Source organism: Acyrthosiphon pisum, chromosome A1 (assembly GCF_005508785.2).
Source record: "Acyrthosiphon pisum isolate AL4f chromosome A1, pea_aphid_22Mar2018_4r6ur, whole genome shotgun sequence".
Classification (NCBI taxonomy): domain Eukaryota; kingdom Metazoa; phylum Arthropoda; class Insecta; order Hemiptera; family Aphididae; genus Acyrthosiphon; species Acyrthosiphon pisum.
The window spans coordinates 105,082,456-105,101,917 of record NC_042494.1 but is presented as its reverse complement, the minus strand read 5'-3'; the positions used below and the strand labels follow the sequence as shown (position 1 = coordinate 105,101,917).

Genomic DNA, 19,462 nt, shown 5'->3' with positions numbered 1-19,462 from the left:
TTTTACTCAACAAATAAAGTTTAATTGACATTCATAGAAAAAAAAACTAATTAAATTGGAAACTTAAATTGTCCGTAAACAGCTCAAAACAAATCAAAATATTTTGAAAATTTTATCATGTATAGAAAATGGAAATATAAACAACCAGTGAAAATGTCATGTATCTACAGTCATTCGTTTTAATGTTACACCAAAAACCAAAATCAATTTTCTCGAAAACAGATTTTGCGTAAAAATTACCGTTTTTCCTTAATATTTTTCTTTTGTTTTTCACGGCGCTTTTGAAAATTACTCTCCTCCCCAATGAGTTTCTTATAGATATTTTTTTTTTGATAAAGATAGATTATCCTATAAGGAATCTTGTATTACATTTTAAAATCTTAGTTCTAAAAAGAAAAATTTTTACGAATTATTAACTCAAAATAATTTGCTAATTTTCGTGATTTTAACATATTTTGCAATTTTTGAACTTTAAATGCTAATAAAAAAAAACTGTGACTAAGGATTTTTAATATTTTTCAAATGTCATTGTACCAATATAGTAGGAGCCTTGTATTAAATTTTCAAGTATTTTTTCTCAAAATAAAGTTTTATTGACATTCATAGAAAAAAAAACTAATAATATTGGAAACTGAAAATGTCCCTAAATAGTTCAAAATAAATCAAAATATTTTGAAAATTTTATCATTTATAGAAAATGAAAATATAAACAACCAGTGAAAAATTCACGTATGTACGGTAATTTGTTTAAATGGTACACCATAAACCAATATCAATTTTCTCGAAAACAGATTTTGCGTAAAAATTCCTGTTTTCTTTAACTTTTCTTTTGTTTTTCACGGCGCTTTTGAAAATTACTGGAAAAATTTTACTTTTGACCCCCAAAGTACTAACTAGATTCACTTTTCTAACAGAAAAGGTACTGTTGAAGAAAATCCAAGCACTTTTACTGTCCTAAAGGTGATGACAGACACAAAAAAAAAATTTTAAAAAAACACACATCATTGTAAAATCAATACATTCATCGTTCCACTCAGAATCTAAAATATGTGAACCAATAACCACTGATGATTGATATTGGTAATTTTTATTTTCTAATAAATATTGTAAGGTGGGTGGGTCCTCAGAAAATATATTTTCAGCAACACATATTTTTTTGAGGATAGCCGCCACTGCCTGCCACGATACATAATATTATTTAAAAAATCTACATTATTATCGGATGATTGGTTCCCGAAATCATTAGCATCAAAGATCTCATTTATAATAATAATCTAATTATAAATATACATATGTTATGCGATATATCCATAGAAAAGATATACCTACCTATTATATATTTATATACAATATGGAGTGTTGGGAATGGACCCGTTCCTTTTATATAGGAATGAAGCTTGGAATGCGTTAATTTTAAAATAATGGAACAGGAAAGAGTTCCTATTTTTAAGGAACTTGAAAAAAAATGTTCGTTCCCCAAATTATGAAAATAAAAATGAAGTATGAAACGCATGTTATTGTTAGTAATAAAATTTTATAGAATATATAATTAATTTGGGTTCAATTAATTACCCATCAGAATATTATATAATGAATATAAAAATTAGCCGATTGTTTCTCGTTTAGTTGTCCGCAAAAAACACCATTAAAAATCGTTCAAATCATAAAAAAAGTGAAAAAAAGGGATTAAGGGAACGTGTTCCTTTTTTGAAACAGGATCGAGGAACGGTAACGAGTGCCTTTTTAAAAGGATTAAGGATGGCAATATGACAATGATCATTAATCATTATCAATCCTATTTTTGTGCCACACACGACGCCCGCGACTGAAATGGCTCACTTTCCGCCCTTGCCACACAATGTACTAAAGTCATTTATGTAGTTTTTATTATTTATTTCAAATCCTAGGATTTGTATTTCGTATAGAAGTAGTTTTATGTTATTTTTGAAAATCAAAAAAGTCTACAACCAACTTGTTATAACAAGAATACATTTGGTATTTCACTGTATTTGTATTGAAATAAATAGTAATTCTTATCCAGTATTCCTAGAATGTTGAAATCAGAAATTTAGTTTTTTACTCAGCATTATCACAGGCCATTATTGTTTTGAATAAATGGCGGGAAACTGTTTGCGTTTCGAACGTCTTTGGTTGTGCCAGACTACCGCGTTCAGGCACGTCGTCAAAAAAGGCGGGCACTCGTCGTTGTATCGGGTGTAACAAGACGTCATATACACTATACGGTATGTAACAACCGACAGGAATGGAAAAAAATGGCGGCCGTTTTTTGACACCCGTACCCGTGCCGCCTCCGTCCCCGTCATCGGGCGTATGCGTGCCGTCCCCGAAACCGCTGCGCGCACCGACGATCGCCGTTTTCCGACGCCCGTCCGATTACGGTTCACCGTTTTGTAAGCGCGTAGCCGCGTAAACGACAACCACTGAATAAACCGTAATATAATCATAATATTAAAACGTCGTCGCGCCGGCGTCATCTCAACGGACGCCTGACACTACACCGCAGCCGCCTTCGCGAACACCGCGTAAGTACAGAATACCTACTCTTCGTCACTTCGGTACCTAACTCGACGTAACGGGATCGGAGGATCTCGACTCTGATCTGTGACTCAGTTCTGAGGTGCGAATGTACGAAACTATCGTCAACTCTTCGTCCGACAATAGCAATAATAATAACACCAATAATGGTATTATTAATAAATACGATTCTTCGTCGTCGCGCACACATACCCCACAATACAATATCAATATGGTAATGTTAGTTTTTAACGCGTCGTCGATCGGTCGCTACTCGCGCTCGCGTTTGTCGTCGTAGTCACTGTCACTCTCGAGTCTCGACTCTTGATACCCGTTGTCGTCGTTAATAATTGTGAGCACTGAGCGTCGTTCATGAGCTACATGAGCAGCGCGGCGGTGGCGGCCGCGGCCAACGGCGCGTCGTAAAATAATATGTGTACGGTTGCCGTGTGGCGGCGCTTTCATAGAATTAATATATATGTCTCGCCGCGGCTGTTAATGATGCCCCCCGTGTACAAAACGTGTAAGTAGTAGAATAATAATAATATGTTTGTATGTGCACGACGCGACAATGTCTCTTTTCTTAATTCCCGATAGGCAGCGTTCCGTGGACGTTTCCGTGATTTCTTCCGCGTCTTATCTATAATTTATTCAATTATTGTAGGTACCTATCCGTTAAGTATAATATTATTATTATACATTATGCGAGTCGATAGTATTGCTATCATCTAGACATCTAGTTCTATAATAGTATTCTGCAACTGTCAGACTGTCTTCTTAGTTCTCAGTATTTAGTATTTACTACTGTACTGCTCTAGAACTCTAGTTCATTAGTGAATGGTACCTCCCGTAGTTGTCCGAAATGAATTTTTGTCATTCGGATTCGGTTGTCCGTCAACGATTTGTTACTAGTTACTACTTGCTATACGAGCTGGCATTCAGCATTTCACCTCCTGCCGATTGCTTTCGTTTGTCGCCCCTCGCAATGGGCTGCGGAAACACATAAGAAAATGTGTACGACAGTACGGCACCAGCGCGTTTAATATCCTAATCGCCTTTATCGCAAAAGAACCCCCGCCCCCTAAAAAAATTTAAAATTTACACGAAGCGATCCCAATTGACGTTTTTATATTTTTAATTTTAATTTTTATATGTCGTTGAAATATTGTTGTTGCTGTTGTTGTTGTTAATCCTTATCATGTCGCCCTCCTGCCCTATCCAAACCGTCGTTTTGGATTAATCAATAATAATATTGTGTTTTAGCACGACATAATATTAGTTATTACGATAGCTGATGTGGTATATCATACCTACACATTTTTTCTTTGTTCTAACTTATTACCGCATTTGTGTGAACCGTCTTAATTTTTTCAATCGTTTTTCCTCCCCTATACTACAAGTGTGATAAACAATAATATTTTATTTTTTATTTTTATAATGCCTATATTTTAATTTAAAAAAAATATATTTTTGATTGTTTTTGTCGTTTAATGATATAATTACCAACCCTCCTTCAAGACTCTAGTTAGTGGTGACCTCGGTTATAATATGCATTTTTTGCCCTACGAAATTTTATATTTGATTTTTTAAATTTAAACAGTTGTTCTCGATTCTTACATTCCAAACTGATATTATGTTATTCTTATCAAGTAAACATTGAATACAATGTTGTAGTCAGTGTCAGCCCTTGGTGATCGTGTTTGACTTTTGCTCTGGTTCCAAATATTTACTATTCTTTAATATAGGTAGTTAAAGTTAGTCCACAAATTCTCTAAACTAGACCGGTTTAAAATTATCGTACATTATCAAGCACCAGGATAATGAACCATGTAAACTATATGGTCCAAACATCCCGGTGCATTATTTTTCACACCGGTTTTATCTAGCGAATTTGTAGAGTGTTAGCTGTGTTAAATAATATATTATTATATTTACATTTAATATTTTAGTAATTTAATATTATTATCCAAACAATAACGTGAATGTATGATTATAGGTATTTAATTAACAAGACCTCAACAATGTCTGAAAACGAAGGAACTATTGGTAATTTAGTTTATTGTTACTTTATGTTATGCTTAATTATTATAAATCTAATGTTGGTTGAAATAGTATTAAATCCCTACTTATTAAATTAATAACATTTTAATTGATACCATAAACAGAGAAGAAATGATGGTAACTTTAAATCACAGATGTAGTTTATAAAATATATTAGTTATAATTTATATGATGTAGTAAACGTACAAATACCAGGAAACCTAAGGTTTAATTGGTAAAAATTGAATTTCAGACTTTTACCAATTGATCTTGGTAGATTTATTTGTTAAGCCATTCAGGTTATTGTAGTTATGGCTCTTACAAACAAGATATGGTAAATTTTAGAATAAACTATCTATTATGGTTAATGTCTGAAATAGATAGGTATAAAAAACAAAATACCTATCCCATTCAAATACATTACAGTGAAATTAGTAACTATTTTATAATTGTTTTAATTTTAGTTTATTAACAAATAAAAATTATTTAAAAATATTCCATATTATAATATAATATATAATATTGAAATATTATGATGATGATTTTTACAATTACAGGTTTCCTATTATTGCAGCATGAGATATATAAATACCTTTAAATTATATATTTAGTTATAAAAATTATATTAAACAAAATTTGAACATAATATAAAATTATTACAATATACAATATCATTATTTTTAGTGCATAATTGACTATTGTCAATACATAATTTATTGAAAAACAAAGTTAAAATTAGGTATCTTATTCATCAATAGTATTAATTGATAATTAACAAACATATATATTTTTTAGATACATTTATATTTATTAATAACACTTTTTTTTATTTAAATGTGTAGAACAAGTTTCAAATACCATCTCGAATTTCATCGTACTCAATTTGGAAATTTTATCTTTTGGAATATTTTTTTATACTTTGGACTATTACCACAACAAATTGTGTATACTAAAACCAAAACTTACCATTTATCATTTGAAAAAGCAAGAACTACATAAATCATTCAGGGTTTGACCTATTTTATAGTATATTTTAGAACTAACCAAGGACAATCAGTAAATTCTATGTTGTACAAGACCTATATTTTCCCGGTATTTATATATTTACCTTACCCAACGGCAAGCACGTACAATATTACCTATAAAACTAAAAGAACCGTCAAATAAAATACTGAAAATTAAACATTTTATATCTGATTTAAATTTTTTTTTTAATATTCAAAATGGCCAATTTGTAGATATGGTTATTATAAAAAATTTGTTGTAAAAACATTTATTTAAGTAAGCCATATAAGTTTATTTATTTCAATTTTTTGAGATCGCATTATTTTTGTTAAATAATATTGATATAGTCGTAGAAAACATTTAAAATTTAAAAAGTATAAAATATTTTACTATAATTTCTGAATAAGTAGGTACTTGTTAAAATCTAAGTATTTATTTAAAAAGTTATTACTTTTCAAATTAATGAGTTACTTCAAACAATTTGGACATATTAAAAAATTATAAAAAATAAATTACATGACTTAAATAAATGTTTTTACAATCAAAATTTTTCTAAAAATCAGATCTGCAAATAGGAAATTTTTAATTTTCAGTATTAAAAAATTAAAAAATCGATTAGAACAAAATGTTTTCTATTTGTCAGGTCTTCCAGTTAGATCCTATGTATAAGAAAATATAAGAAATGTTGAATAATTTTAGATTGCTTTTCCCTTATTCTAAACCTAAAATAAAAATATTGTTAAACATCTTAAATTTCTGTAAATTATACAGAGTGATTCTTTTATTATTGAACACTCATTATTTCAAGAACTATAAATGTTTATGAATAAACATTATTTTACAGTTTCAACTCTTTTACATAACTATGTTTTTATTAAAAAATTATATTTTCAAGTATTTTTTATCCTTATAATTTTTAAGTTTTTTACTTTTTTGAATCATAACGTATTTTTAATTTCATATTCCAAAGCAAAATATTTGTCCTAAGTATTTTGAAACATAAAAATTGAATTTAGGGTGAGTATTTTATAAGTTATAAGTATTTAATAGGACATCGCACCCGCATGTGTTGTCTCCGTCTTACACGGTATGACATAGCAAATTTTACGTTTGGCCCTGTTAATTTTAAAATTAGAGAGAATTGACTTCTTATAAAATTTAAAGGTAAGAATATAATATAAGGCATCTCATCGGCTTTTGTCATATTTTAATTTTAAATTGAGGTATAAGTATTAAAAGATGTATAAACAATTTACAATTTTAAAATACTCATAATTCACATTAAAATTAAAATATAACAAAAAGCCGATGAGATGCCCTAGATAATATTCTCACCTTTAACTTTTATAAGATGTCACTTCACTCTAGTTTTAAAATTAATGGGGCTAAACGTGATCTGCTGAGCGTAAAAATTGGTATATCGTACACGTGTAAGACGGAGACAACATATGCGGGTGCGACGTCCTCTTAAAGTTAAGATGAGAGAAGTAGTGGACAAACATTTTGTGGGAAAACACCCGGTACCACTCCACTCATCAAAACTCTAAATATCTATAACTCATAAACTTTTCGCTCTAAAGTCGATTTTTATGTTTCAAAATACTTAGACTAATAATCTGTTTTGGAATATGAAATTAAAACTCGTATGTTATCCTTTAAAAAAAACTTATAAATCTTTTTAATTATTTATGTATTGATTGTATTTAGAACTAATTTATATTAGTCATATAATTATAACTTATACTAGTTTCCTACAGAACTAATATGATCGACATAAAATTGAAATTTTAAATATTTTTAATTCTATGACCAAATTTAAGTTAATTGAAGTTCAACCAAATTTGTAATGAAATAATCAGTATCTCATGTTAAATTTATCTCCTAGTATGGTTTACTAGGATTTCTCAACTTAAAGTATGCATAATACTATCCATACCATAATATATCAATAATACTATGCAACTAGCTTAAATTATTTCAACTTTCATAGAAATATTAAAATAATTGACTTTACCACCTGTAGAATCTTCTGTACAAGTGTCATATATTCTGATATTCAAAAGTAATATGTTCAAAAAATTGTATCTTCGAATAGATATTTTTTAAATTTTTGTACCTAGGTATCTACTCTTATAAATAATAATTTTCAGGTTAGTTAATTAATTAAACAAACCTCACCTATATATTAATGAAAATAAAATATTTAATTGTAATATTATTAGGTTCTAGCTTATAATTAAAATATGTATATATACATTTGTTAGGTACTTATAAAATAAAGGTTTGTATAAATTAAAGTTAAAATCTTTGTTCTTGTAGCTGACCAATTGCTATGAATTGATTCTGTCAATGTATATTTTCATTGGTATCATGGGACTTTGTCATAACATAGTTTTGTACTTTTAAATTAACTATATCAATCAATAACCAAGTTGGTGATTTATATCTGACCAATTTGATATGTGGTATATCAATTAAATTGATAGTTTTGTTTTTAAATTCAAACACAACATTACCCTTGAATAAGTGACTAGCACCCATTTAGTATATATTTACCACCTTTAACTTAGCAATTGTTTATTAGTATTAGATAGTGGATCATCTGCAAATACCATGACTATTGATGGGACTCACATAAAATTGGAGGCTACAACCTCTGGCACTGAAAATATAACAGATATACAAAATTACTTGGATTCATTTAATAAAGAGATTGAAGGAAATGAAGTAACCCAAGTACAAACTGGTAAGTATTATTTTTACTTAAAAGTTTATTTTATATTTTAATAAAATAATTAATTTAGATGGAGATTCAGTAGAACATGCATATTTCATAGATCAAAATGTCCAATATTATTATCAAACAACTACAGGAGATGGCCAGATGGTTATGGTTGGAGGTACGTAAAAATTAAAGTTATTGAAATTTAAAGTGTCAAATTTTTTAAAAAAACTTATTTAAATTTTAGGACTTTCAGAACACGATGCACAAATGATGGCTAACACAAATGATAACAATATGGACAACGTAACTCAAATCGTTCTGCCTAATGTACAAGATAAAATTAAAAAAGATATTCCCCAAGTAAATTAAGTTTATAAATTATAATTAATGAATAACACAGGTAATAAAATGTTTGAAATTTTAGATTGTTGCTTTAGGAGATGGTAGTGGGTATCAAACAGTCACTCTCGTTCAAGCTGACGCTGACGCCAACAATTACGTTCTTTATGTAGTCAAACAACAAAATGATAAAAGTGATGAAACAAGCCTTAGTATGGAGATTTCTCAAGAAGACCCTGATCCAGATGATCCTGATGTTAATAATGTATATGATTTTAATGATGGCGAAGATCCAACTCTACCAAAAAAACAGGAAATTATAGTAAGCTTATAAAAAAAAATTACCATTTTTATTTATTTATTATTATTATTATTAATATTACTAATATAATATATATTTAGGATTCGGGCGAAGAAGATGATAAATCTAAAATACTTAAATTAGTACCTAAAAAGTCACAGACTGTAACACAAGCACATATGTGTAACTATTGTAATTACACTACTGGAAAAAGGTAATTTATATTTCCTTCTATTGGTTCTGAACAAGTTTCAAAATGTCTCAGTTAATTTTTTTTTAATGCAATAATTAATTTTATACTTATCACCTAATATGTCTATTATATTTTGGTTTTTTATGAAATTTAAAATTTCTTCTTTTAGGTATTTATTGTCTCGTCATATGAAGTCTCATTCTAAAGAACGTCCTCATAAGTGTACTGTTTGTGAACGTGGATTCAAAACTCTAACTTCTTTGCAAAATCATGTTAATACTCATACTGGAACAAAACCATATCAATGTCGAAGTTGTCCAAGTGCATTTACTACATCGGGTATGCACATTTATTAGTTCTTAGTCTTAAGTATTTAATATTATGTTATGTTTAAAACAGTTTTGTTTTCTTAAAAAATGTTTATATTTATCTATGTTACAGGAGAACTTGTTAGACATGTTCGTTATAAGCATACTCATGAAAAACCGCATAAATGTACAATATGCGATTATGCTAGTGTAGAACTTAGCAAAATGAGAAACCACATGAGATGTCACACTGGTGAAAGACCGTACCAAGTATTTACCATTAAACATTATATTCCTTTATAAGTTATATCTACCTAGATATTAATTTTTATATTTTTTTTAGTGTCCCCATTGTACTTATGCAAGTCCAGATACATTTAAATTGAAGCGCCATTTGCGTATACACACTGGTGAGAAACCATATGAGTGTGATATTTGCTTTTCTAGGTTTACCCAATCCAACAGTTTAAAAACACACAGACTAATACATAGCGGTAAATTTAATATTTTTTAATTATTAACATCTTATAATACAAAAATTATTAAATTTTGGTTCTAGGTGAAAAACCTGTATTTAAATGTGACCATTGTCCAGCCACTTGTGGTCGAAAAACTGATTTACGCATTCATGTACAAAAGCTTCATACTTCCGACAAACCTATTAAGTGCAAACGATGTGGTGATGCATTCCCTGATCGTTACCAATACAAGGTATTGAAGTATACATTTTTCCATTAATATATTATCTAATAAACATATACTATAGGTTCACTGTAAATCACACGAAGGGGAAAAATGTTATAAATGTGAATTGTGTCCTTATGCTTCCATGTCTCAGCGTCATCTTGAAACTCATATGTTAATACATACAGATGAAAAACCATTCCATTGTAAACTATGTGATCAGGTAAATTATTTTAATTTATTTAAATAATTATTGTATGCTATATAATATCAACTATACTTGTTTTTTTATTTTATTCTAGTCATTCAGACAAAAACAATTACTACGCCGCCATCATAATCTGTATCATAATCCGGCATATATACCACCTCCACCACATGCGAAAACTCATCAGTGTAATACATGCCAACGATCATTTAGACATAAAGGAAATTTACTAAGACATATGGAAGTTCATATGCAAGAATCCACTGGAAATGATCGAAATACAGCATTAAAACAAAGACTAGAGGTATTATTATTTTAAAATTTATCATTCAACTTTCTTCTTAAAAGCTCTTTAAAGTTCATTTGATACAATATTAGAATAATTTTGGAATATTTGTAAAGTAATGATTAATCTATAGAACATCAGTTAATATCCGTGTGTACTATTATGTAATACCATTGATTATAAATGCTATAGATCGCTTACTGTCCCGTATTTACGCCGCGCGAAAAATTGGCGAAAAATGGATGTGGCCATTACTATGTGACCATTTATAAGTAACTAATGGGCAATGACAGCGCTTCATAACAGTCACATCCATTTTTCGCACCGCGTAAATACGACTAGTGAGCAATCTATAGTATTTAATATTTATAATCAATGGTAATACTAGTCTGTTGAAATTGGTGTATGGTTCATTAAAATTATTGTATAGACAATGTCAAATAACTATACTCTATCCCAAAAGAGAATAATCGGTCGGCTAGCTGTTTTTCGTCAGTGCCGTGCATCACCCACCAACTTTCCCGTGTTTACGTGATCACCGTGATTCTCAACACACCAATCAAATCATTCGTGATGCGCGAAAAGTGATTATTCTCTTTTGGGACAGAGTATACAGTAGTGTTTTGTTTTATAAGCTTGACTTTATGGCACTGGTGTTCCAAGTCATTACTATTAGTCAAATGTTGATCTTAAAAAATGTAGTATCTTAAATATCTATAGTCTATTTACAATGAGATCATTACACAGTGGCGACCAGTTTTTATCGGTTGGCGGTCAGACATATGGTCAGACGCCGTCCCCACTACAGCAACGCGTCAGGCACTGCCACGGAACAAAGCCATGCCCATGCGCACAACTAGACCGCCGAGTAATGATCTCATTGTGAATAGGCTATAAATAATTCACTTTGTCCCTTAAGTCTGTATCAAATAATGATAATGGTTTCTTGTGTACAAGTTACAAAATATGTTTTATATAAGTGATGGAGTGATAATCTATTGAGGGCAGTTATAATATTCATTAATTTAATGAAGTATTAGGTGTCTAGTGTCTACTACAGTATTGTGGGGAGGTAACATAGTTGTCAGTGAATGGTGTTGTTAGGTTACTTGGACAGTTCAATATTTAATTTTTCATGTTTTGTTAATTACCGCTTTTTTATTTTGTGGAGTCCCTATGTCAAGCCTCCCAATTTCTATAAGTTGTATTTAGTTTAGCATACTTCCACTCCGAGATCGAAGTTGGTCAGTCAAGATTGTATCCTTTTGTCAGGAATTCCGTTGACTCGATCTGAAGTTTACTGTTATTTAGGAGAGTTTCCATCTTTCTCTTTGCACTTAATCTGGAGACTTTACCATGGATTTTATTGCTTTAAAAAAATGCTCTTCCTGGACTTGGGTTGGAAGTTTTGTATATTAACCATGTAACCCATGTAACGAGTGCTGTATGTCAATTTCAACTTTGTGCCTTTCTGGACAATGAAGTGTTTTTATGCAATCAACAAGTCAAGATGACTTGTTCAGTGTTGCATCTATCTGTTTTGTATGGATAAACCTGTACCACACGAAACTGGCAAACTCACCAATGGAGAAAAGAAACAATAATATGGTGGATACTCATATTGTATGGGGTTAAATTAAATTAAAAATTATTAGAAAAATACATAACACAATTAATATTATTGTAATCAATTTTTTTTTTTTTGGTTTTTGCCTGGCATGAATTCCTAAACTCTTTGTCTTGCAATCTTTTTATTTAATTGGTTTATCGAAACCGTCAGTTAAATGAATTTGTCAATTTATTAGCGTTTTGGTCATTATTATCAAAAATAAAATTGGTCAATATACTGGTATTATTACGTAATTAGATTACCGTGGCTTAAGTAACAATAAACACAAAAATAAATTCCTATTACCTATAACGGCTACGACAAAAAAAAAAAATAGAAGTTAAAAATACTTCGCATATTATGTATGATACATACGTACAATATGTAAACATTATGTGATGAGCGGGAACCGAATTGAATGTTATAGTATAAAGCTTAACATATTTAAGTAATTAATATGTGATTCATAGTGGATAAAATTGAAAAATAATAAATATTGCAGTATACAGATTCAGCTAATGAAGATGAATCTGAAGAGGACACAAGTATTCCAACAAGTGAAACTGGAGTTGTAGCAGTAGAAGGCGACGATGGACAGCAATATGTTGTACTTGAAGTGATTCAACTTGATGGTCAAGATCAGATAGATAGTTACACGTCTACAAGTGTATCAATACAACAAGCCGATCAATCTTCTTGTAAGTACAAATTTAAATTTAATTTAAATTTAATTTTCAAATGAAACTATTTATTATACAGCACCAAGTCAAAAAGACCTTACAATTTTAAAAACAGCGTCTCTGTCAGACGTGAAAGAAGAATGTGGTGATGGCGTTGAAAATTGTTTCGGTTTTGATGACGAAGATGATGAAGAAACAACAAACTCAGGTGGTTAAAAGTAACTATAATTCAAGTGTAAAATTTTAACTCAAACTTTTTACATTTCCTTTTATATTATTTGTGTATCGAGTTTAATGTTTTTAGCATTTATATCATAATTGATGTATAGTGTAATATAATTGAACAAACTGCTCTTTTAAAACTATAATTGATGTTATTTTAGATTTAAATTATTTGAACTTTTGAAATAAGTATCCAATTTTAACTGCAATACATTTACTATTATAGCTATCGGTTTATCTATGTCTAATTTATTTTTGTTTTTATTTCAATTTTGTATTTTGAAAATAAATTACATAATATACTTAAACTAAGTCATTAGAGATTAACAAATTAGCGTGTTTATATTCATGTATGGCTTAAATTATTTTATAAATATGATTTTAAATTGTTTTTTATTCGAATTATTATTGAATATAATATAAGCAAACGAATGTACCAACTAACTGTTAACAAAACTAATAGTCAATTCAACATCGCTGATTTGTGTTTTATTATATACATACTTATTTTATTGCATTTTTTACTGTGTGAAAAAATTGAAAAAGTAGATTAATACCTATGACCTAACGTTTATGAATAAGGTTTAGAGAACAGACTTTTTTTATTGTGAAAATCTGGTTTCTTTTAATTATACAATGTTTATTTAAAGTGTAGTAATTTTTTTCAGTGTATTTTGACATAACCTAAAGACCCTTTATTAAAATATTAAATATTTTAAAGACTGCACTTATTTATCTTGAATAAAGAGATTGATATAGTATTACTTTATAAACACTAAACGATTCCTAATTGTATTTTGTAAATAAATATTTCTTACTTATAGGACTATTGACATAATTTAATTTGTAATTGTAATATATTTTGTTTCTATTTGATTATGTATTTTTAAATTATGTAGTTACATTCCCAGTCCCCGTTTATAATATGACCGTGGAAGTATAAAATTATTTAAAATTTAATATTGTGTGCCCAGTTGTCCCAGATATTATATTGTAAGCATGTGCACTTTTTTATTCCCTAAAATATATTGAGTGCTGTTGATTGTTATGCAATTAACAAATAAACTATTTGTTAACATTTATATACTCTTGTTAGATATGTAAACCAATTACAATATTAGTTTTTAATTATTTTAGTGTTATTGTAATTAATAGTTGTTTCTAAATGGCATCCTAGCTTTGATTATAAATAAAGTACAAGTACAATATAGCATTAAAAAATATGTGTTGATTTTATTTTAAACCTTATCATTATTATTAACATATTGCTTTCTTGCCTAAAATATAGGTAATTTTAATTCTTATAAAAATCAAAAAGAAGAATGTAATCATTTATTTTAAAGTCCTTTGAAACTTACTGCTTTTTTTAGTTTTTTGTTTCGATTTATGTATGATTGTATAATGTTAATATGTGCATAAAATAGCTTGAAAATTTAACACAAAGTTCCTCATAAGTTCTTACTTACATAAAATAAATATTGAAAATGACCTATTTAACATAAAATAATGTGAAGTCCTTGGAGGGTGTAACCTCATGTAAAAGTATTTAAAAAAAAAAAATTTAAGTAACTTTTAACTTTTAAGTACGTCGTAACTTGTAGTGGCCACGGAGACAACAGTCTATAGTACATAACAAGTAGATAACTACACATAAATTAAATAACTTTAATATTATAATGAATCAATATAATAAGAAATTTGGGCATGTGGGTGCGGGGTTGCTACTTTACTGTACGGTAGATAGGTGTTGAGTGGGTCGCTGTAATGGATAAATTTGAATTTAATAATAATAATAAATATTAATATTATATTAATAATAATAATAAATATTAATATTATATTAATAATAATATATTAAGATAAAAATACGAATTGATAGTTTTTTACAACATGGTCGTAATACTGAGGGTGTGAGATGATGTAATATACATAAACATACTCTTTCCATATGACCATAATATTATACGTGTGTGCAAATGCACCAGCGTTCTACAAAACATTTCGCGACTGTGTCGCTGCCCCCGGGTCAAGCCAGCAGAAAAAAATTTCGAAAACCGTTTATCACGTCTATGCCCCAGGCCGGAGTGACGTCCTGTGCTTCGCACAACCACGTCGACACGTCGTCTTCAATCGCCACAACTGGTCCAGTTGAGGGCTTGTAGGCGTGTTGCCACCAACAAACTAAGAAGCATAAAACAAAAGCCCTGCGGAATCGTCGATCGTTGCTTCCTGGTCAAATGTGTCGAATATTGTGTAATCTCGTTTCCATCTCTTCGTATGCGATCCTTATGATAATTTTGCCAACATTGTCTGTTGATTTTTATATTTTTATAAAAAAAGATCATAAACTACAGCTCTAGAAAAGAACATTGGTATTTGGTATATAATTTATTTATTTATCTGTAGATCTACTCTGCAGCATGAACTAAAAAAATCTTAGTTTATCTTAGTTCATGCTCTGCAGTATAATGTACTTACCTATATCGTGCATTCGTGCCTATATAATATGGATTTATCATATTATATTAATATCTAATATCATTTATGGCAAACGCCAATCGTCGTCATTCGTCTGAGACGATTCTAATAATTTCAAAGCCAACAATAGACGGACCACGGACGAGTCGTTAAACGGTTTTATTTTTATAAAATATCTCAATATTTCCAGTTAAAAGCACGATGAAGACGGATGAAAATGCTTTGCTGTTCTTATTTGGCGGCAGTACCTATACGCAGTAGATATAGCCGCACGTCTGCACTCTAGATATTATGACACAGCTATAGGCTTCACTGGAAGATTCGATGTTTACGCAAGTTTGTTATCATATTCCTTATTGGGTTGTAAATTTACTTAAATATTTAGTCTTAGAATAAATATGTATTACCACGACAATCTGCTAACCGGGTGATGTTATATCGTGGTGCATAAAATACTTTGTAAATCAATTTTCATTCAATCTGCACTCTGCAACATAATTGCATAATGATTTACCTAATTAATACCTACTTAATAGTACCGTAATAGGAATCGGAACCGTAAGAACCTGGAGGTACCAGACCTTGGGACATACCTTGGATATTCCAATTTCAACATTACAAACTTCTTTCGAGATAAAAAACCTTTGATGTATTCGATGAAGTTTATTGTTAACCTATTAACTATTAGTAATTACAGACTACAGTATTATGCAAAACCGAGATGGGTAGTTGACGCTTTGATATAGTTGTGATGTATGAATTATATATTTTTGCTTTAAATCTGTTACACGCTATTTTTTATCTCAAAAATTTATATAATAAGAAATAGTAAATATAATACATTAATACCTAGTACCTACACTATTATTAATAAATGATTGCAAAAACCGAGTATTCCGATTTCTGAATTGTGTTTAATGAAAGCTAAATACCCGATATTTAGGACATTTTATGTACCTAGGTACCAATTATAATATAATTGGATATACAATATTATAGCTTTAGTTTTATTTCTTAGTATTATTGACATTATCCGGCAAAATAAATAAAACGAAAGTGGTCAAGTGGGTGTCGCTCTGCTGTACAGTAGGTTACAAGTGGGTCACTGAAATGGATTGTGTTGAATTTGAATTCAATAATATAATATATTTGTATAAGAAAAACGATTTTGAGCACAGACGGTCAGTCAGCCTATGATATTAATAAGTATTTTTGATGATATTATTGTGAATAAAGTAATTTATATATTACGTAGAACTTTGTTTTCTCGACAGCAAACTCACTTGGGCAGTTCACATAAAAACAAAAAGGAAATCACTTAACTTTAAACTCCACAAAATGAAACACCTTCTCAAATCAAATCTCCCTCTCAACACAAAACTCCTAATCTATAAACAAATTCTCCGCCCTTCAATAACTTACGGAATACAGCTATGGGGCCCTTCCAAAAATTCCAACATTCAAAAATTCCAATCCTTCCAATCACTTTGTCTTCGTCTCCTCACAAACGCACCCTGGTACGTCAGCAACCTCACACTCCACTCAGACCTTAAAATCCCTTACATAAGAACCCTAGCCTCCCTCTACTATAAATTATTTCACAATAACACAGTTAACCACCCTATAATCCACTCATTTCCAATCTCTCATCCGTCACTCTCCCCGATAACCCTCCACGTCGTCTAAAGCGAAATTGGCCCAGGGACCTCCTCAACCAATAAATAATTAAAAAAAAAAAAAAACTTTGTTTTAAATTTTCAATCCTTAGCTATAAAAGTTGAACATTTTATACATTTTTAACTACAAAATAATTATTAAATTTTAAATTTTAAATTTGATAAATTTTTTACGAAATTCGAACTTTAAAGTTTAAATGCTTATCAAAAAAATTGTGCCTTTGTATTTTTAATTTTTTTTATCTACCTTTGAAACAATATACTAGGAGCCTTCTATTAAATTTTCAAGCTTTTTTAACCTACAAATAGGTACAATTTCATTGATATCTATAAATCTTTTGTTTTTCACGACACTTTTGAAAACTACTGAGAAATTTTTACTTTTGACCCCCCCCCCAACGTTCCAACTAGATTCACTTTCCTATTAGAAAAGATACTGTCAAAGAAAATCTAAGCATTTTTACTGTCCCAAAAGGTGATGACAGACACAAAAATAAAAAAAAAATTAAAATATTTAAAAAAAAAACACTTCACTATAGAATCAATACATTCATCGATCCGCTCAGAATCTAAAATATGGATATAAATATATAATCTTGAGAACTGCATTATATTTATAACAAACAGTTGTTAATTATTATATAAATACATAATGTATTCTAAAGATTTAAAATAGAGGAAGAAGATTATAATTTATTTTCATAAGCGATTTTTTTCATCAACTCTAAATAGTATTTAATTTCAAATAATCATATAAAAATATTGTATCAAATATTTAATTGTTGGACCGATAATATTATGGCTAAACTACATATATATATATTTATATATATATATTATATTATATCATGTTGTCTCGCAACAATAATACATTATATAATGTTATTCAATCAATATATTATAACCTATTTTGACTACGGCTTATAAATTCAATATTCATAACTATTATTGTTAATTTTTGTAAACTAAATGAATGATTAGACAGGTATGCGAAGAAGTCCAACAATTGAATCACCAATGATTCCCGACAGTAAAGATCGGATGGACAACCGAGGAAGTTCCTCGGAGACAAACTGTTTGGCTGTGGATGTAGATATTGGGCTCTCGTATGTCGTATAATTGTATAAATTATAATTATAATTTATAACATCGCACTCACGCGATTAATAGTTATGAATCGGTGGTGGATCCAGGGGGGGACAGAGGCCTCGCCCCCCTCAGATCTCTTCAACAGACTCCTCTTTTTACTTACAGAAATATTTTAAAGTGTGTAATGTAATGCTTTATAATTAATTATACAATCTATTTATCTATTTTGGAAATCATTGGGAATGTTACTGGAATGAAAACATTTACAATTATTGCATATAACCTATATTATACCACAGAACAATATAGAATAGACACTCGGTCAGCTGTGTGGGTTTACGTATCCCTACGGTATGAAGTATTGGACTCTATAAATTGTACCGTATCCGTAATCTGATAGAATGTTGGCAACGTGTATCCCTCTTTGTTACGAAATCTTAAAAACGGATACAAGGCAATGGCCAATGGGCATTATTATTATTCTGTGGACTGTGACAATGATGTTGAAATGATTTATTTAAATGATAACATATGCCACGCCCCCCTGGAGACCATGTCCAAGGCCACAGTCACCCGATTTTGCCAATACACGCAGTGTCGTACCCCTGATTATACTAGCCAGCCCGTCACAACTTCGCCCGTGCAGATTGGTTGTTTATTTTGCCTTCGGACGATGTTATTAATAATTTTTTATTCGAATTATATTGTTTAATGTGATTCGCAGACGGCAAGTAAATATAAAAAACAGTTAATGAAAACGTATTGGAATGTTTCTAGCGGTATTATTAAAAATAGCTGATACCGTGCACTTTGTTGCCCGTTAAATGTACCAAATCTGTATGACTCAAACTTTGTACAATTCATTATTTAATATTCGGTGTATGGTGTTCAAAACTTATCTTAACTTTTCCGTTGTCCGGAATAAAAATTCTGATTCGCAGCAGTATATTATCAACGGATGCGATCTACCGCATAAAAACTGCGGTAAATCGCGGACCCCGTGCTGTTTGTACGTAGTGTATGAATTAGCTCTAGAGTATCAAAGTTTTACCAAGTTTGTCGTTTTTACTTAATTCCACCTACG

General features: G+C 29.8%; 1 protein-coding gene across 3 annotated transcripts; it reads left to right on the top strand.

Moving 5' to 3' along the window:
• The first annotated feature begins 2,149 nt into the window (after positions 1 to 2,149).
• LOC100159049 (transcriptional repressor CTCFL) lies at positions 2,150 to 13,784 on the top strand. 3 transcript variants are annotated; one of them, XM_008188247.3, is made up of 15 exons: positions 2,150 to 2,543; positions 4,532 to 4,581; positions 8,165 to 8,326; positions 8,385 to 8,480; positions 8,550 to 8,665; positions 8,730 to 8,966; positions 9,047 to 9,159; positions 9,308 to 9,477; positions 9,580 to 9,716; positions 9,790 to 9,940; positions 10,006 to 10,157; positions 10,213 to 10,353; positions 10,433 to 10,642; positions 12,736 to 12,931; positions 12,993 to 13,784. In XM_008188247.3, the coding sequence occupies exons 2-15, from the start codon at positions 4,557 to 4,559 to the stop codon at positions 13,127 to 13,129; spliced, it is 2,043 nt and encodes a 680-aa protein (XP_008186469.1). In that variant the 5' UTR covers positions 2,150 to 2,543; positions 4,532 to 4,556; the 3' UTR covers positions 13,130 to 13,784. The 3 variants fall into 3 exon arrangements, with proteins under 3 accessions (XP_008186469.1, XP_003246815.1, XP_008186470.1); XM_003246767.4 differs by having other exon boundaries at positions 2,150 to 3,058; XM_008188248.3 differs by lacking the exon at positions 2,150 to 2,543 and adding an exon at positions 4,119 to 4,280.
• The last annotated feature ends 5,678 nt before the right edge of the window (positions 13,785 to 19,462 follow it).

Excerpts from the sequence above, each read along its gene's own strand:
- LOC100159049 (XM_008188247.3), top strand. The coding sequence starts at position 4,557 with ATGTCTGAAAACGAAGGAACTATTG. Across the intron at positions 8,666-8,729 it reads TTAAAAAAGATATTCCCCAA|ATTGTTGCTTTAGGAGATGG; the intron begins GTAAATTAAGTT and ends TTGAAATTTTAG. Across the intron at positions 10,643-12,735 it reads CATTAAAACAAAGACTAGAG|TATACAGATTCAGCTAATGA; the intron begins GTATTATTATTT and ends TAAATATTGCAG.